At 33.7% G+C, this 16,602-nt stretch overlaps 2 protein-coding genes across 2 annotated transcripts; both read left to right on the forward strand.

Moving 5' to 3' along the window:
* Nucleotides 1-396: 396 nt before the first annotated feature.
* Nucleotides 397-5,144, forward strand: LOC146920630 (beta-casein (DUF760)). Its single transcript, XM_085714086.1, has 4 exons — nucleotides 397-484; nucleotides 572-728; nucleotides 2,754-3,031; nucleotides 4,039-5,144. The coding sequence occupies exons 2-4, from the start codon at nucleotides 597-599 to the stop codon at nucleotides 4,853-4,855; spliced, it is 1,227 nt and encodes a 408-aa protein (XP_085570212.1). The 5' UTR covers nucleotides 397-484; nucleotides 572-596; the 3' UTR covers nucleotides 4,856-5,144.
* A 1,407-nt stretch (nucleotides 5,145-6,551) lies between these two features.
* Nucleotides 6,552-11,993, forward strand: IWS1 (Transcription elongation factor (TFIIS) family protein). Its single transcript, XM_085714085.1, has 11 exons — nucleotides 6,552-6,680; nucleotides 6,770-7,226; nucleotides 8,580-8,693; nucleotides 8,959-9,179; nucleotides 9,270-9,399; nucleotides 9,489-9,551; nucleotides 9,663-9,740; nucleotides 10,015-10,106; nucleotides 10,204-10,266; nucleotides 10,353-10,503; nucleotides 11,546-11,993. Exons 1-11 carry the CDS (start codon nucleotides 6,661-6,663, stop codon nucleotides 11,642-11,644), a joined length of 1,488 nt encoding a protein of 495 aa, XP_085570211.1. The 5' UTR covers nucleotides 6,552-6,660; the 3' UTR covers nucleotides 11,645-11,993.
* The last annotated feature ends 4,609 nt before the right edge of the window (nucleotides 11,994-16,602 follow it).

The following is a 16,602-nucleotide window of genomic DNA, read 5'->3' on the forward strand; positions in this document are numbered from 1 at the left end:
ACTAAAATGTCCTTATTTATCATTAAATTCATATGTGATAAACCAAAGGTCACAACTATTTTAATAGTGTATTGTGTTTTCCAACAAGGGTAAACTTGAGAAAACAATAATAAATTCACTAAAACATCAAAAGTTTTGGAATATAACTGAAACTCTAAAACATCAAAAGAAAAGGAATGGAGGGAGTATATAAAAAAGGTTAACAAATGTTTTATAACATTGTTTAAACATTCAAAATTAACAATTTTTACATTAAAAATTGTTAATTTATAATTATGACTTGATTTATATGTTTTTTGATTTGTATTTGACCGTATATCCTTGTTAATGAAATGACTCTAAATCCTTGTCCACGGTGGACCATATAAGATTCTGTCGTCATAAAATTAGTACTCCATTTTGACGCACACGTTTCGATTCGTTCATTACGTTATCCGTGTTCTTCAGAGTCACGACATTTCAGAATTCAAAGAGAAAAAAATCTGTAACAACTTTCTTCTCCTTCTTTTTCCTCTTCTTCTCCTCACTTTCTTTGATTATTATTAATTTAATTTACTTTAATTATAAACAGCTGCAAGAAACTTGCAATAGCAACAATGCAAGTTTCAGGTGCTGCAATCAGCGACGTTATGGTGGTTCTTCCATCTTCATCCTTGCTCCGGTCACCGGAATTCCGCCATTTCCATGTTTCTGACGCTAAGAATGTTCTTTCCACTGGATTTCTTAAGGTAAGCTTTTTATATCATTCAATTTTTACTTTCTCTTATCAATTTATTTGCATAATCAACAATTAAAAATTAGTATGATGAAATATGTAAGCAATTTGAGCTTAGGATTTTATTGCTATATCAGTTAGTTGCAAGTTTAGAAAGAAAGGGAGAAAAAAAGAAGAAGAAAATGTTAGTTGCAAAATCAGTTAAGATTCTCTTAGAAGTTAGTTTAGTTGTGTTACTGCTGAAAGGAATTCGCAGCGATGTATCAAAATCTAGGATAAGTTGAATTAGTAGTAATAGTAAATGATTCCTTAATTATATAAAATTAAAATGTATTCTTGGTATATATGGCTGTTGTGATGTAATGTGATTGTGAGTTGAATAATATCTTGTTAGTTAGTTAGTTAGTGGTGTTTTGTTTTTTTGTCAAATTAAATGGTGCTTACTTTGTTGATTTACTTCATGTATTTTTGTCGTAATGGCATAGCTCAAGATTCATTATGAAAATATTAATTATATTGATTCACAAGGCTTGTAGGCTCAGTGTTGTTAAATAGTGTTTTAGCGGTGGGTGCTATAGTGATGTTGCACAGTGGAAATTTGAACAAATCGCCATTGTTCCACAGTACACTATTTAGTACAAAATATTATGAAATTACAGCTATAGCTCAAGCTGATTTAGTTCAAACTAAATAGCAGTGCTATGGTGGTGTTTGTTAAATAGCGCTGTAGCGGTGCTATAGCAATGTTTTGTTTTTATCAAATTACATGGTAATTACTGTAATCTTATTGATTTAATTCATGTATTTAAGGTTTCATGGCATAGCACAAGCTTGTTATGAAAATGTTAATTATATTTCCTGAGGCTTGGAAGCTCAGTGTTGTTAAATAGTGTTATAGCGATGTTGCATAGTGGAATTTGTACAAATCGCTATTGTGTTTTGCCGTTCTCTATTGTATTAGTACAAAATATTATGAAATAGCGGCTATAGCACTGTTGTGTATCGGAATTTTAACAAACTGCTATTCTTCCGCAATAGGCTATTTAGTACAAAATATTATGAAATAGTGGCTAAAGCCGTTATAGCATTGTCATGTATTGGAACTTGAGCAAACTGCTAGTTTACGCGATCTGCAATTAGTAACACTGTGTAGGCTACAAAGAACCCACATTGACTATCCATTTCTCCAACTATTTTTTCCCTTAACCTTAAATATTGTTTTGTTTGTAAATGCTTAAAAAATTGTTTTTATGTATCTTTCGGATCTCTAATGGTTTTTCACCTATCTATAACTCATAACTACACAATACATTATTACTCCCTCCGTCTCTAAATAATAGTCATTTAAGGTTTGTGCACGATTTTTAAGGAAATGATTAATTGTGTTGATTTCAATGGTAAAGTTAATATCCTTTACTAAAATACCCTTATTAATTGTAATTAGTAGAGTAGTTAAGTTGGATGAAATTCAATAAATAAGGGTATAATAATGGAAAATAATAATAAATGCTGCATTGGTATTCTAAAGTGACAATTATTTTGAGAAAAAGAAAAAATGGTAAAGAGACAATTATTTTGAAACGGAGGGAGTAATAGGTAAGCTGTTTTGATTCCTACCTATTTCTGAAGTTTTGAGCTCGTCTGTTTTGTTCTTGAACCCTTTTTCTCCATTACATACTTCCACAAAATAACTTATCATCAGTGTCTATATCATTGTTAAACTTACTTCTTGGTAGTTGCCTTACAACTTGCACGGTGAAGTTTGTTAAAGTAAACAAGATGTCAGTTAGACTTGTACATGAGCTTCCTTTATGGATTAGCATGGCTTATTGTCTTTTCAAACTGTTTTTTGCTTTTTTTGGTAGGAATTTCAAACTGGTCACATATTACTAAAATGTATGTCATTTTGTGATACAGACATAAAGGATAATATAAAAATTTATCATGTGTTTTTTTATAGCATAATACTAGAATGTATGTCATTTTCTTGGAGGAATTTTCAGAAACTAAACAGCTGTCACGTGTTTTTTTTCTGCAGAGTTGTCCTCCATCTTACAATGCTAAACATTACAATGAACCCTACAGTTTTCGAGGTAGAGGGTTAGTTGTGAGAGCATCTACAGATTCAAGTGATAATTTTGTGCCTTCTCCTCCTCTCCAATTTGAGTCACCAGTTGGTCAGCTGTTGGAACAAATTTTGCGAACCCATCCTCATTTGTTTTTAGCAACCATTGATCAGCAGCTAGAGAAACTTCAGACTGAAAGAGATGCCCACAAAGAAGAATCGTCTACATCATACGAGGATTCCCTTTATAAGTAAGTATAGCAATCCTTTCCTTTCCCATGATTTGACTAGAACTAGCTATGTGGAAAGGAAAACTTAAAAAATCAAAGGGCTTTGGACAACTGTACCCATGAATAAAAAATCGTGGAATCTCTGCTTATGGTTTTGATTTTTTTCTATTGTTCTAGGCACATATTGTGTTATCATACTATCTAAAATCTTTCCAGTACTAAAAGTCTTCATGTGAATTGTTAGTAAGAACGTTTGCCTGCACATTCAATGTTTTAGGGGTTCCTTTGTGATTTTTTTCTTTCTTTTCTTCTTGAGTTTGTAATTTTCTTACTGATATACATAAATGGTTAATGATCGAAGTCTTAGTGGTATGAAAAAGCCTTGCTTTTTTGGATAAACTACTTTTGAAAGTTTGTGTGGGGTGTGTGACTTAAAAAGAAGGCAGTCATGAGTAATATACGAATGGTAAAGCAAAACTTGGATACGAATGGTATCCAAGTGGAACCATGGCAATAGCATGCGTTAGTTAGGTTATGCAGTTTATAGCTTTGAAAAACACATCAGAATTAGAATTGGGCTGTGAGATTGAGGAGTTAGCAGCATATCCAAACACTATATTAGTCCATATTTTCTTTCAAATGTTAGTTTGTCTTATACAATGTTTACTTAGTGCCTACCTAAAAAGATATTTCCCTTTTGCATTATGAGACTGGCCACACACATGCATATTCTTGCCAGTAAGATCTTGTCATGTCAGCTGCATGGAGCTAGCTACTTATATTATTAATTTAAGATCATGTGCAAGTACGCACACACACACTTACTTGTGAGTAAGTAATAGTCCTTACCTCTTTTCATCTCATGTTAATTTAATTAATTAGGAATTGTGTGCTCTTCACCCTTTATCTGCCAAACCACTGAAAGATTGAAACGTTAAAGTAGAATATATTTGCATCAATATTGGTTATTTGTTTATTTAGTTATTGGTAGTGTAAATGTGATCAATCTTTTTAAATCTGAATATTAGGAGGATAGCTGAAATTAAAGAGAAGGAAAAGCGCACAACACTGGAAGAGATAATGTACTGCTTAATCGTGAACAAATTCAAAGAGAACAAAATTTCAATGATCCCAAAAATATCAGCAACCTTAGATCCTAATGAACAAGTGGATTCATGGCCAAATCAAGAGTTTAAGTTAGAAGCTGTTCATTCTTCAGAGGCATTTGAGATGATACAGAGTCACTTATCTCTGGTACTAGGAGAACGGGTTGTGGGTCCTCTCCAGACAATTATTCAGATTAGCAAAATCAAGCTGGGTAAGTTATACGCTGCTTCAATAATGTACGGATATTTTCTCAAACGGGTTGATGAACGGTTTCAACTTGAGAGGTCAGTGGGGACACTTCCACAGGATTTGGGTAAAGAAAATGTTAGTTTTGATGAACCATCGCCACCAAACAAGCTCTGGGATTCAGATTCCTTGATTAGGATCTATCCTGACGACGAAGGTTATTATGAAATGGATGACATGAATACTGGTGAAGGCAAATCATCTGGACTGAGAGATTATGTGACGCAGTTGGATGCAGAGGCACTTCAGAGACTTGCTACCGTACGCTCCAAGGAAGCTATATCATTGATTGAAAAGCAAACTCAGGCCATCTTTGGAAGGCCTGATATCCGCCTCTCTGGCGATGGTTCGATTGAAAGTACCAATGATGAAGTTCTTTCACTTACCTTCTCAGGCTTGACTATGCTTGTTTTGGAATCTGTTGCTTTTGGATCATTCTTATGGGACGAAGAAAACTATGTTGAGTCCAAGTATCCTTTTCTTGCTAAATAGAAGACTGTACTTGTTGATTTTTTTCTATTCATTTTAGTTTGTAAATGTAATGCATGAAACTTTACTCCAATGAATTGATTGCAATTCTAAACAGGAGTAATTTTGCAACATTTCTGAACTTGAGAAAAACCACAAACATGAGAAATGTAGTAAATGTATGTACAGTGCATTAGGTAGAACTACAGGATAATAATCTTCTCATCAATGGAAGAGTTGAACTCTGTAATTCATGTAGACTTTCAATTGTGTAAAAATTTCACCTTTTTTTTTTTAAATTTCAAAATTCAAATAATGGCGTGGAATCTCACGCAGTGTTTATTTTTTTCGGCATGGTTTAGTGAACTGACATTTCTCCAAATAAAAGACTACATAAATTGAAAAATGTATCTTAAATGTGTTCATATGGATGATGAACTAGCAGGCTAATCTTAGACTCATTTACTAGGTCACCGTTTTCATTAGCCAGAGAAAATGTATCCCACATTTTAAACAATGATGTAACCAGATTTTAGAAGCAAGTCAACCAAAGTCAAAATACAAAAATGACTACTTTTTGTTGCTTAAACAATGCATCAAGGGTACTTGTTTAACATTTCCATTATAAGTACTCTAGTGACTAGAAGTTCACTTTTATATTATAAGGTGAATAAGTGGGGTGTCTGAGGTTTGAACCCGACTTCGTAATGTTCATGTCAATTGAGCTAAGCCCACAGGGAGATCAGAAGTTAGAGTTATTGATAGAAACAATATAAATTATGGGAGAAGATCAATTGAGACCAATGTGTCAAACTTAATATATGACACCGAGGATAATTTGTTTATTGTATAACTGAATTATAAAATTGACCGTTGGATTGAAAAATATTATAACATAGACCATATCTGCAAAATTTTACATTAATCGTAAATCATATGATATGTCAATTAGATACCTCAAAATTAACGTCTTATGAACTTTTGAAAAACAGGTTAATTTTGATGTTGTTATAGTATATCAATTAGTGGATGTCCATCCATTAACCTTCCACATACTTATAACTCCCACTAATGAGTGGATTGTAACGTGATTATTCATTTACCTATTTGTGTATTATAAATAAGACCTATTTTGCTTTAGTGCCTCTAAAAATTTTCAACAATGATCCTCCAAATGTTTTGTGTCACAAGTTTTTGTCCATGTTTTTGACTTGACGAATGTTTTCCTTTACATTTTTGAATAAATTTTTTGTCCATGAGGACTGAAAATTAATGAACAATTTTAGAAGACTAAAAGCAAAATTTGAAAATTTTGTACGGACAATAAACTTATTTTTATATCATTTTATATTTATAAGTTAGTTCAACAACTAATTTTACTTAACTCTACAAATTCAAACAGTTATTTATCCGTTATCAACTAATTTATCAATTGCCTTAAAAACTTTATCATCCATTCCGATCTTATCTGACTCAAATATTTTTTTTATCAGTTGTATAGTTTCTTTTTTAGGGAGTCTATGGTATTTTTTTAAGAAACACATAACCTATAATTTGATCACTCCCTCAATCTAAATAATACATGTCGTCTCACTTATCCAAATAATTTGATCACCTTCCAAAGACAACAAAACAAAATACACTCCTCTACCTTTGTAAAAAAAAATACACTCCACTTGCACCATCTATTATTTATACCCACCCGACCCGTTTTATTTTTATCTTTCAATTTCATACCTTCTTCTTCACAACCTTGCACAAAAACCCGATCCTAGTTCTTATAAATAATTCACACTTTCCCCAATTCACAACACAATTTTCAATCCACCATGGGTTACGAAGACAATCCGTAAGTTTCTCTCTCTCTAGAATTTTTTCACTTTAGGGTTTTGATTTTCATCGATTCGATTCAATTCAATTCAATTTCGATTTTTTTAGGTATCGTGATGAAGACGGTGAACCGTTGATGGATTACGACGACGTACAATCCGACGGCGAAGGATCACCGGAGCCACAACAACTCGACGATTTCGAAGAAGAAGATGTCGACAATTTTCATGATCGTGCCCGGTCACAGACACCGGTTTACGACAACGATTCGTCGAAATCAAAGCCGAGGAAACGCTTGATTAAGAAAAGTGATACCGGAAAACAGTCAATGGCGCTGCCACCGGAGCTGGAAGATGAATTGGAGGAGGAAGATGAAGGGAGGAAGCGGAAGAAAAGGAAGGAAGGTGGGTCTGGGAAGAAGGAGAAGAGGCTGAAAGGGGGTAGTAGTAGTGGAAAGGGTGGGTCTAAATTTGGTGGTTCTAAGAGAGGGGTTGGTGGGAAAAGTGGGAATGATCGTGAAGGTGAAGTTAATGAGATGTGGGATGCACTTGCTGGAAATTCTGAGGTACATTTGTGATTTTGGATTATCCTTTTCATCATTCAATTTTAATTTTATTGAATGTGATTAGACTTTAGTTTGTTATCTAATTTCAATTTCAATTGATTTGTTCATCAATTAAGAGTTGTAGAGTAGCTTCAAATTGTGTATTTAAGAGATGGGTCTGTTTGGATTGGCTTATTTGGGCTTATCTACCGGCATAAACACTTCTGAGATAGTTTGGGAGAACTTATAAAAACAGATTAGGACATGTTCATAAGCTGTTTTCAACTTATTTTTATTAGTCTTCTAAGTTAGCTTATGAAAACAGCTTATAGATTATACATAAATAATTTAATTTTATCTTTTGTTATAGAAATAGCTTATATATAAGTGCTTATCACAATAAGCACATAAGCTGCAAATTATGTTGTTTATCCAAACAGGGTCTTATGTATGAGAATAGTGGATACTTTATTTCTCTATAATGTGAACCAAGTTGTTTATATAAGCTCTTGTCAAAATAAGCGCATAAGCTGCAAATTAAGTTGTTTATCCAAACAGGGTCTTATGTATGAGAATAGTGGATGCTTTATTTCTCTATGATGTGTACTTTATGGAAACCCTCTCCTTTCTACCCTGATCTATGAAGCCCCGATACGGATACGGATACGGGTACGATACGATACGGGTACGCGAATACGTCAAAAATTTGAAATTTAGGATACGATACGGCTTGGATACGTTTACAATTTTTTTTAATATATATATATATTAGACATAAACGCACAAAAAATAAATAGGGTGAAATCTTAAAACTAATTACACCAAGTCAAAATACAATGGACCATTCACCAACTAAGATAGCATCCTTTAAACCAAAACATACCATATAAACAACCTGCAATATGATGATACCAAGGTAGTATGAAGATAGTCACCCTTTTCAAGTAATGGCCAATATAATGATCCCAATTTACAAAAATTAATACTTGTGATCAAAATACAAATAAAATTTTTAAATAAAAATTAAATTAAATTAAATTAAATCATTCGGATACTTCTGGGATACGTATCCGGGAGTATCCTTAACGTATCCTTAAGGTATCCAATATATTTTTAAATAAAAATTAAATTAAATCATTCGGATACTTCTGGGATACGTATCCGGGAGTATCCGCGGAGTATCGGTATCCGATACGTATCCGACACGGGTACGGCACCATTTTGGAGTATCCGGGCTTCATAGACCCTGATAGATCATTATTAGTCATGTCTTTTAGTTGGGGCACATTGTTTTTCTTTTTGTGTTGTTTGGAGTAATATTTTGGTTGTGAACAGTATCTGATGTTAGTTTACTTTGTTGTTTCTGTCATCCAGGATGATAATGAAGGTGCCAGGAATATGGATGATGATAACTTTATAGACGACACTGGAGTAGAGCCTGCTTTGTATGGTTACGATGAACCGCGTTCTCCTGGCGATGCTCCAGAGGTTAATAATTTATTCCCTTAATTTTTTAGTAAGATTTTTTGCTTTAGTTTTTACTAAAATTTGTTAGATAACTTCGCCATTTCAAGTTCTTCAAATCAGCTGTAGAGTGCTGGAAAATGAAATATGCAATGGTTGTTTTTTGAGGTCAAACTTTCTCAGTTATAATTTAGTCATAGATTTTTGTTCTTGTATGAAATCATTTATAGGATTTCTTGTAATATCAAAAGCTTTTCTGATACCTTCTCTCTATTATGTCATTTACTAGGCCGAGGAAGGTGAGGAAGATGATGAAATCAAGGATCTTTTCAAGATGGGGAAGAAAAAGAAGAAGAACGAGAGAAGTCCTGCAGAAATTGCTTTATTAGTTGAGAATGTTATGGCTGAGCTTGAGGTTACAGCAGAAGAGGATGCTGAGCTTAATCGGCAGCACAAGCCCGCAGTCAATAAACTCAAGAAGTTGCCTCTTCTTATAGAAGTCCTCTCAAAGTAAGCTGATGATTTCCTGCTACATTAGACTGTTGTTATGGTAAATCTTTTCCTTATTTTAACAATAACTTTTCACATACTATTTCACAGGAAACAGCTTCAGCTAGAGTTTTTAGATCACGGAGTGCTAAATTTATTGAAGAGTTGGCTTGAGCCACTTCCTGATGGAAGTCTGCCAAATATCAACATACGGACAGCAATTTTGAAGATTTTGAATGATGTAACGAGTTCATACCATTATGATGATTTAGATGCAATTATTTTTTACCAAGATTATTTAGCATTGTATCCGTTTTTCTTGTTATGCAGTTACCTATAGATCTAGAGCATTATGATAGAAGAGAACAGCTGAAGAGAAGTGGTCTTGGAAAGGTGGGTTTCTGTTGATGATGTGAACAAAACAACGATAGGGGTGTCTAAATGTGGTTTGTTATTGGAATTTGGAAGTAATATACTGGACTGATATTTTCATTGTTTTGCCAGGTTATTATGTTTTTATCAAGGTCCGATGAAGAAATCAATGTAAATAGGAGATTAGCCAAGGATTTGGTTGATAAATGGGTAAGTATAAGATATTACTAAACTCTTGCGCCGTCATTATCTTGTTTTTCTTATTTTCAAAGCTGTTCAATTCCCTTCACTTTATACAGTGTTTAAATGCTAGAGAAGAAAACTCGGGTGGGGTTTTCTTTGTGTTGTGTTTTGGATTATCTTGTGTGCTTTACAATTACCTAAAATGGCTGACTCTTGAAGACATTATTTTACGTGTGTTATCCTTTCATGAGTTCATTATTAGTAAGATTTTATGTTTATGTCATCTTTTTTGTGATTTCAGAGCCGACCTATATTTAACAAGAGTACTCGGTTTGAAGACATGCGAAATACTGAGGATGATAGGGTTCCTTACAGGAGGCCATCGGTTAAAAAGTACGCTTTTACATTTCTATTTTTGAATTGCTTGGTTTAGATTTACTTATTGCATAGTAACAGGTTGGATTTATATAGTTTTCTTGAACTTTTACAGGCCAGCAACTAAAGCTGCAGGGATGCAATCAAGAGACGGTGATCTTGATTTGGATCTTTCACAGTAAGGATTGAACGATGTTTATGATATTTGTTGTTCAGTTTCACTTAAGGAATCACCGGGATGGTAAATTTATAATTGTAATGCAGGCCTAGGTCCGGAGAGTCGTCTTCCAGGCAACATGCATCAAGGCCAGAAGCCACACCTTTGGATTTTGTGATCCGTCCCCAATCTAAAATTGACCCCGATGAAATCAGAGCACGAGCAAAACAAGCTACACAAGACCAGCATCGTATGAAGGTAGGTGTTTTTTAAGTTTTGGGTTTTCTTCACCCTTTTACATCCTTTTTTTTTTGGGTTCTTTAAGCTTTTAGTGTATACAGTTTCAAATATTGTTTCAACTTTTTTACTTTGCTCCTTTCCAACTTCCAATGACAAGCAAATTCCTTTGAAGTTTAGTTTGTGTGCGGCTTATATCAACGGTGAAGTTTCTAGTGTATGGGGCAGATGGAAACCAGTTTTTATGCCAATAAATAAGCAGGCGTGTGAACAAACACAATAATCACCTAGCGACTTTACATTGTGCTTTGAGAAATTTGCCATATCACATGCCATATGTTTGATTATATAGTTTCATGAATAAAAGTTGGATGATTTAAACATGGGATACTGGATGTCAGTTACCAATAACAATGCTCAATGCCTTTTTTACATGTATGTTTTGGGTGTTTCTGATATTTTGGATAGAATGGGTTCTGGCTTTTGGTTTAAATTTCAGCAAGGATATATGTCACAAGATGTCAAGTAATCTTCCCTTGCATTCCCAACTTGTGGATATCATGTTTTTAGAACAAAATCTCTGTGATCTCCATATGGTGTTTTGCACCCAATCTTTGGCCTAATGCTGTTTCTGGTACCATTGTTCTATAATAATCTGTTGAATCTACGCTAGTCATGAACAGAAAGCCATGCTGTTGTTTTTTTTCTTCCTGTATGCATATTATTTGTTGTGTATGTACATTGTAAGACCAAAATACCGTGAGTGTGAGAATGGGGGCATATGCCAGCAGGGATGCATCAGTATATAACTATATATAGTTAAGTATAGGATGATATGACATGTTCTCTCAAATTGTTTGATAAGCACACTGCAGGGAGAGCACATGTATGAGCTTAACATGAAGATATTATTTTTATAACCTTGAAATTCTAAATCTTTCTGACTGAAATTTGACTGAGTGAAGTTCATTTTGAAACTCTTGAGATACACATAAAGATTGAAAATTATGTCTGCTGCTATAGTTATTAGTAGAATTTGACCAATGTGGATGGTTAACTGCAGATGAATAAGAAATTGCAGCAGTTGAGGGCACCAAAAAAGAAGCAGCTTCAGGCTACAAAACTGAGTGTCGAAGGTCGTGGTATGGCCAAATACTTTTAAGTTTGACTAATACTGGATAGATTGGTTTGTCCAGCAAGCTTGGTATAATGCGCAACCCTGATGTGAATTGTTGTACTGAAGAACGAGCCAGTTAAAATGTGCAGCAGATGAGCCCTGATGCGAATCTCCTCTGGCATCTATGTCATAGTGATTGAAATTTGATGGGGGATGTCATCAAAATACACTCTCCTGTCCCGTATTCATTTTGTATGCATGAATTGCAAAAGTAAAGCCACAGTACATTGGGCCATTATTTGAGTTTTTATGTTTATTATTTCTTCTTCTTCTTTCAAATAATCAAGTTTTGATTTGTCATCAATTTAATGAAAGTTTGGATTCTGGACACAAATTGGTAGAAGTTGAACATGATAGAATCTTGGTGTTAGTATTAAGCCACGAAAATCATGATTACAGGTATTCGTGTTTTTAACTATTTACTGAAGTATTCTTTCAAAGAAGAAATTATTTACTGAAATATAAAATTGTTGAAAACAAACAAACTAATTATTGCTCTCAACTAGTATTTCATGTTTAGCAATAATAAAGTTGAGACTACAAAAGGTATTATGCAAGTAAATTCTCGAGTGAAGGTGTCATCAGTGTTGCGAATTCGATGAAAAACTCACACCAATAACAACTTGATGTGTGGGGCAAGGGATAATTAAGCAACCAAAATCAAAGTGTATGGAACAATTATAATCACAAGCCAAAAGTAGAAAACAACAGCGAGAGAAAAGGAAGACAGAACACAAAGAATTTGTTGACCCAGTTCGGTCCAAATTGACCTAGTCTGGGGGAGAGAGCAGCCCCCCGTTTCACTATATGATGAGTAACGTTACAAAGAGATTTCAATGGGTTACAAGAATAAGTCTCCCGCCTAATTCTACCCAAATCCCAGCCTCTTCCCGTAACCAAGAGACTCAATCCTAATAGTGTTTCCCAAGGTGAATCAACCCTCAAAACCTAGTGTTTGTTCCAAAGAGACAAACTCTACACAAACCCTAGTTTTGTTGTTGCCTTTCTAAACCCTTGTTTCAGCCCCCTCTATCTCTCAAGGTTTACACTGATACAATGCATATATTTATAGTAAAAGGATCCTCAATAAAACTAGAACAAATCTAGGCCCGAAAATACGTTTATGTTTTATTTTCTGCTGTCAAAATCGGCCACCGTGCTTACCAAATCGGCCACCGATTTTTACAGAACCAACAGACAAAAAAACAGAGTCCAAAATCGGCCACCGTGCTCTGAAAATCGGCCACCGATTTTCTGCTACCAGAATTCCAATTTCTTCAATTTTGAGGCACTTTCACAACAATCAGAAACAGATTGGAACTAAATGCCGAGTGAAATTACTTTCATGTAATGTTATAAACTGCTTTTTGTTTTTTCTTTTGTTCGTAAGTTATAAGCTCTTTGAATAAGTTTTTTTTTTTGGTTTTGTTTAAGTAGTCTAAGTGGCCATAAATTCACCTCTTAAGGTAAATAAATGAGGTGTTCGAATTTCAACTTTGATGTCTACATATATTATGTAATGTCCGTATCAACTGAGCTAAACGTTTGAATAAGTTGTTTTAGTTTTACTAAAAACTAAAATTAATTATAGAATATATTTAGTTTGTTATTGTTTTTTTTTTGTTTAGGAAATATAGGAAAAATAAGTAGTCCATGAACTTTTTGTGTGTGGGAAGGGAATAGTCCATGAACATGCGTAATTGTCAATATAGCAAAAATAAATAGGTATAGTTTAATAAAGTTTTTATTAAAAATTAAAATAAATTATAAAATATAAATAGTTGTTTTGTTTTGTTTTTGGAGATTATTCCACAACAAGGTTTCTGCTTAAGGGCTAGAGGTTGCTACAAGATTTCCATGTGTAGCTCATCAAAAAAATAGCAAACATCTGTTTTTCGAATGTGATTTTGCAGGTGAATTTTGGAATTCGATTTGTTCCATGTTTAAAATGTAGGTGACACCAGGGATTGAATTGTAATAAATCTTAGTCACAGTTAAATTTTGTAATAACTCATAGTCCCCGTAAAATGTTCCATGTAGCGGCCTTATTAGGATTTTGTGTCCTCTTGATGTAGGTTAATCATTGGTTTCTCTTGTGTTTTGATAGAGAGTATCTAGTTGAATTTCAGAGTCTAGCCAGTATAGAATTTGATGCTAATTGTAAATTTTGGAGTCATTTGTATTTGTACCCTTTGATTCTCAACTATGTCAGCACCCCTTACCTAGCTCATTCTCATAAAACCAATTATTTTTCACTGCATGTCTTACAATTACTTTCAAAGACAACTTAACTTAAGCCACAATCAAGTGCAATTTGAAAGGCATGGTTGTCTCGGAAACATATACCAACACCAAATTCATCTTCAGAAAGGAGGTGAGCACAATCAACGTTACTTTAACTCATTGATCCTGCGGCTTAATCAATTATGAAACTGTATATGTCTAATGCGCTACGTTCTGATTAAAGTTGCATTGCACCACATATAATCTTGAACCGTATCCGAAGCTAGGCTGCAGGTGGTCATTGCATTGACTAAGTAAGTATTAATGACTACAATAACCATATGCAAAACATGGTCATCCAACTGTAATTGGAATAAATTGAGAACCAACAAGGAAGAAGACACGAACGTTGTTTCTACTTTTAGGTTTCGCCCTCAACGAGAAGAATAAAAACAATGGAAAAGACTAAAAGAAGGAGGCAAGCCAATGATGCTTACATAACTGGATAGTATCCCTAAAAAGTAAATCGAAATATAAAACAAACCCATCAAAATAATAAAATGTAGATTACCTAACATATCTGCATATAAATTAGTTTCACCATAGGCATGAACCCTATCTAGCAGGATGTTGGAGGAGATTGGAGAATAATAACCTCTAGAGATATTTCTCTTTTATTTTATTTTATTGTTCTTAATTGTGAATTGTGAAATAAATTAAACATTCAAAAACCTATTAATAAGTCAAGAGTTTTAGAGATATTAGGATATCAAGATATCTGGATTCGAGTATTTTTAGTTTTTCGAGTATGTTAAGGAAATATAATTTCTTTGACTATAAACCTGCTTCCACACCGTTTGATTTGAGTGTAAATTTTTTCAAAAACACTTGAGAGTGTGTTAGACAAAGTTAGACTCAAGCATGATTGACAACCTTATTTTTTCAAAAACACTTGAGAGTGTGTTAGACAAAGTTAGACTCAAGCATGATTGACAACCTTAGATATGTCATGTTCCTAGACTGTAGACATCTTCTCATTCTTTAATACAATTCAACTCTGAAGTATTTGATCAAGAATTCAATAGTACTATATATGGGTGGGCGATCAATTCATAATATCATGGTCAATGGTCTTATCATCATTGATAAGTCAAGTGGGGTAATACCATGATGGTCTTATCGTCATTGATAAGTCGAGTGGGGGAACATCATGTGGTGGTCTTATCACCATTGATAAGTCGGATGGAGGAATATCATGGTGGTCTTGTCATCATTGATAAGCCGGATGGAGGAACATCATGATGATCTTATCATCATTGATAAGTCGGGTGAATCTTGTCCTCATAAACCCTCTCTTCAACCCGAGACACTTATGTGACTCGTTTAGAGATATTTCCGTTATTCACTTAGGCTTGTTAGACCCTTCCTAAACAATGACAAAATAATCTTCACTTCAAGATTCTTAACATCTAGTTCCTCTCCTCGTTGGCATGAGAAATTGAGATACTCTCTTTCAGAGTACCAACTACAACACAGTTCATAACAACCATTGTCTATGGTGGTATTAATACTCGTTCATGACTCGTATATTAATAAAAAAAAAATTAGGAAAATGGAGGGCGCACGATAGGGTTGGAGGGTGAGAGAAGAAATTCAAATTTTATAATATCTTTTGAAATAAAAAACATAACACAAGACTTAAAAATTAAATATAAAAAATAAATTTTGTCGAGTCTAAGACTTGAACTTGGGTAGAAAGGACACAAATCATTCATTTTTTTTTTTTGTTTTGTTTTGACGGTAACACATTCATCTTGACTATTTGAGTAAGAAAAAATTTATGATTATTTTGTGATATTATATAGGCTTAAATGCATTTGTGATTCCTTAACTTTTAAAAAGTTTTGATTTTGACTCTCTAACAAAAAAATAACAATTAACTTTACAAAACATTGCAAATGTGCTGAGAAGACGCCGCGTGTCCCAAACACAGGGGGCCAAAATCGCAAATTTTTGCAAGGATAAAAGGCTAAAAAATATTATTTCCCTAAAGATAGAGGGTCAAAAGAGCACATTTTCCTAAAGTTAGAGATTCAAAAAAGCATATTCTCTTAAAGATAGAGGACAATTTTTTTTTTTTTTATTAGGGGGTCAAAATCACAACATATTGAAACATAAGATTGAAAAACTACGTTTAAGCCTATTGTATATTTATAGCTAAATTAACTTTTTTATCCATTTTTTTTTCTCTAAATTATGAAGCGGAAAGTCCTAGCTTGGGCTACTCAGCCCTTGAACCAGATCTGATTATCTTCATGGAAGTAAGCTAATATTTGTGAGTAAGCAATGCATGCAAAAAACCAAAAAAGCAGATATTGTTGTTTGTAATTTCTGCATAAATTTTATCAGATTCCACAATTCTTTTGCCAAAATACTTGAATCCTTGTCACATTTTTTTTAGGTTGTCACATGGGCCGATCTAATATTTTTTAAAAATAAGTGGGATCTAAAGTAAGGTTGAATATATGACGCATTTTTTTTATTAGAATATGAGACCTTTTTCTTGTAAAATCTAATGAAAAATAATTTTTTATTGGGGGGCCTAAAGCGAGAGCTTTGATGACCTTACCCTTAGGCCGGCCCTGTTGTCACATTATAAATCACTTTTGTACAAAAGTATTGCAATTTGCATGCGTGCGAACTTGCATGCTATCATATAC

This window comes from Medicago sativa, chromosome 5 (assembly GCF_051527215.1).
Source record: "Medicago sativa cultivar Bolivia chromosome 5, Bolivia_mono, whole genome shotgun sequence".
Classification (NCBI taxonomy): Eukaryota; Viridiplantae; Streptophyta; class Magnoliopsida; order Fabales; family Fabaceae; genus Medicago; species Medicago sativa.

What these genes read in the sequence shown, in the direction of transcription:
- LOC146920630 (XM_085714086.1), top strand. Translation starts at nt 597, where the DNA reads ATGCAAGTTTCAGGTGCTGCAATCAGCGACGTTATGGTGGTTCTTCCA. An exon ending in TTTCCACTGGATTTCTTAAG is followed by an intron (nt 729 to 2,753) that starts GTAAGCTTTTTA and finishes TTTTTTCTGCAG; the next exon opens with AGTTGTCCTCCATCTTACAA. An exon ending in TACGAGGATTCCCTTTATAA is followed by an intron (nt 3,032 to 4,038) that starts GTAAGTATAGCA and finishes TCTGAATATTAG; the next exon opens with GAGGATAGCTGAAATTAAAG.
- IWS1 (XM_085714085.1), top strand. Translation starts at nt 6,661, where the DNA reads ATGGGTTACGAAGACAATCC. An exon ending in AGGATTTGGTTGATAAATGG is followed by an intron (nt 9,741 to 10,014) that starts GTAAGTATAAGA and finishes TTGTGATTTCAG; the next exon opens with AGCCGACCTATATTTAACAA. An exon ending in CTTGATTTGGATCTTTCACA is followed by an intron (nt 10,267 to 10,352) that starts GTAAGGATTGAA and finishes ATTGTAATGCAG; the next exon opens with GCCTAGGTCCGGAGAGTCGT.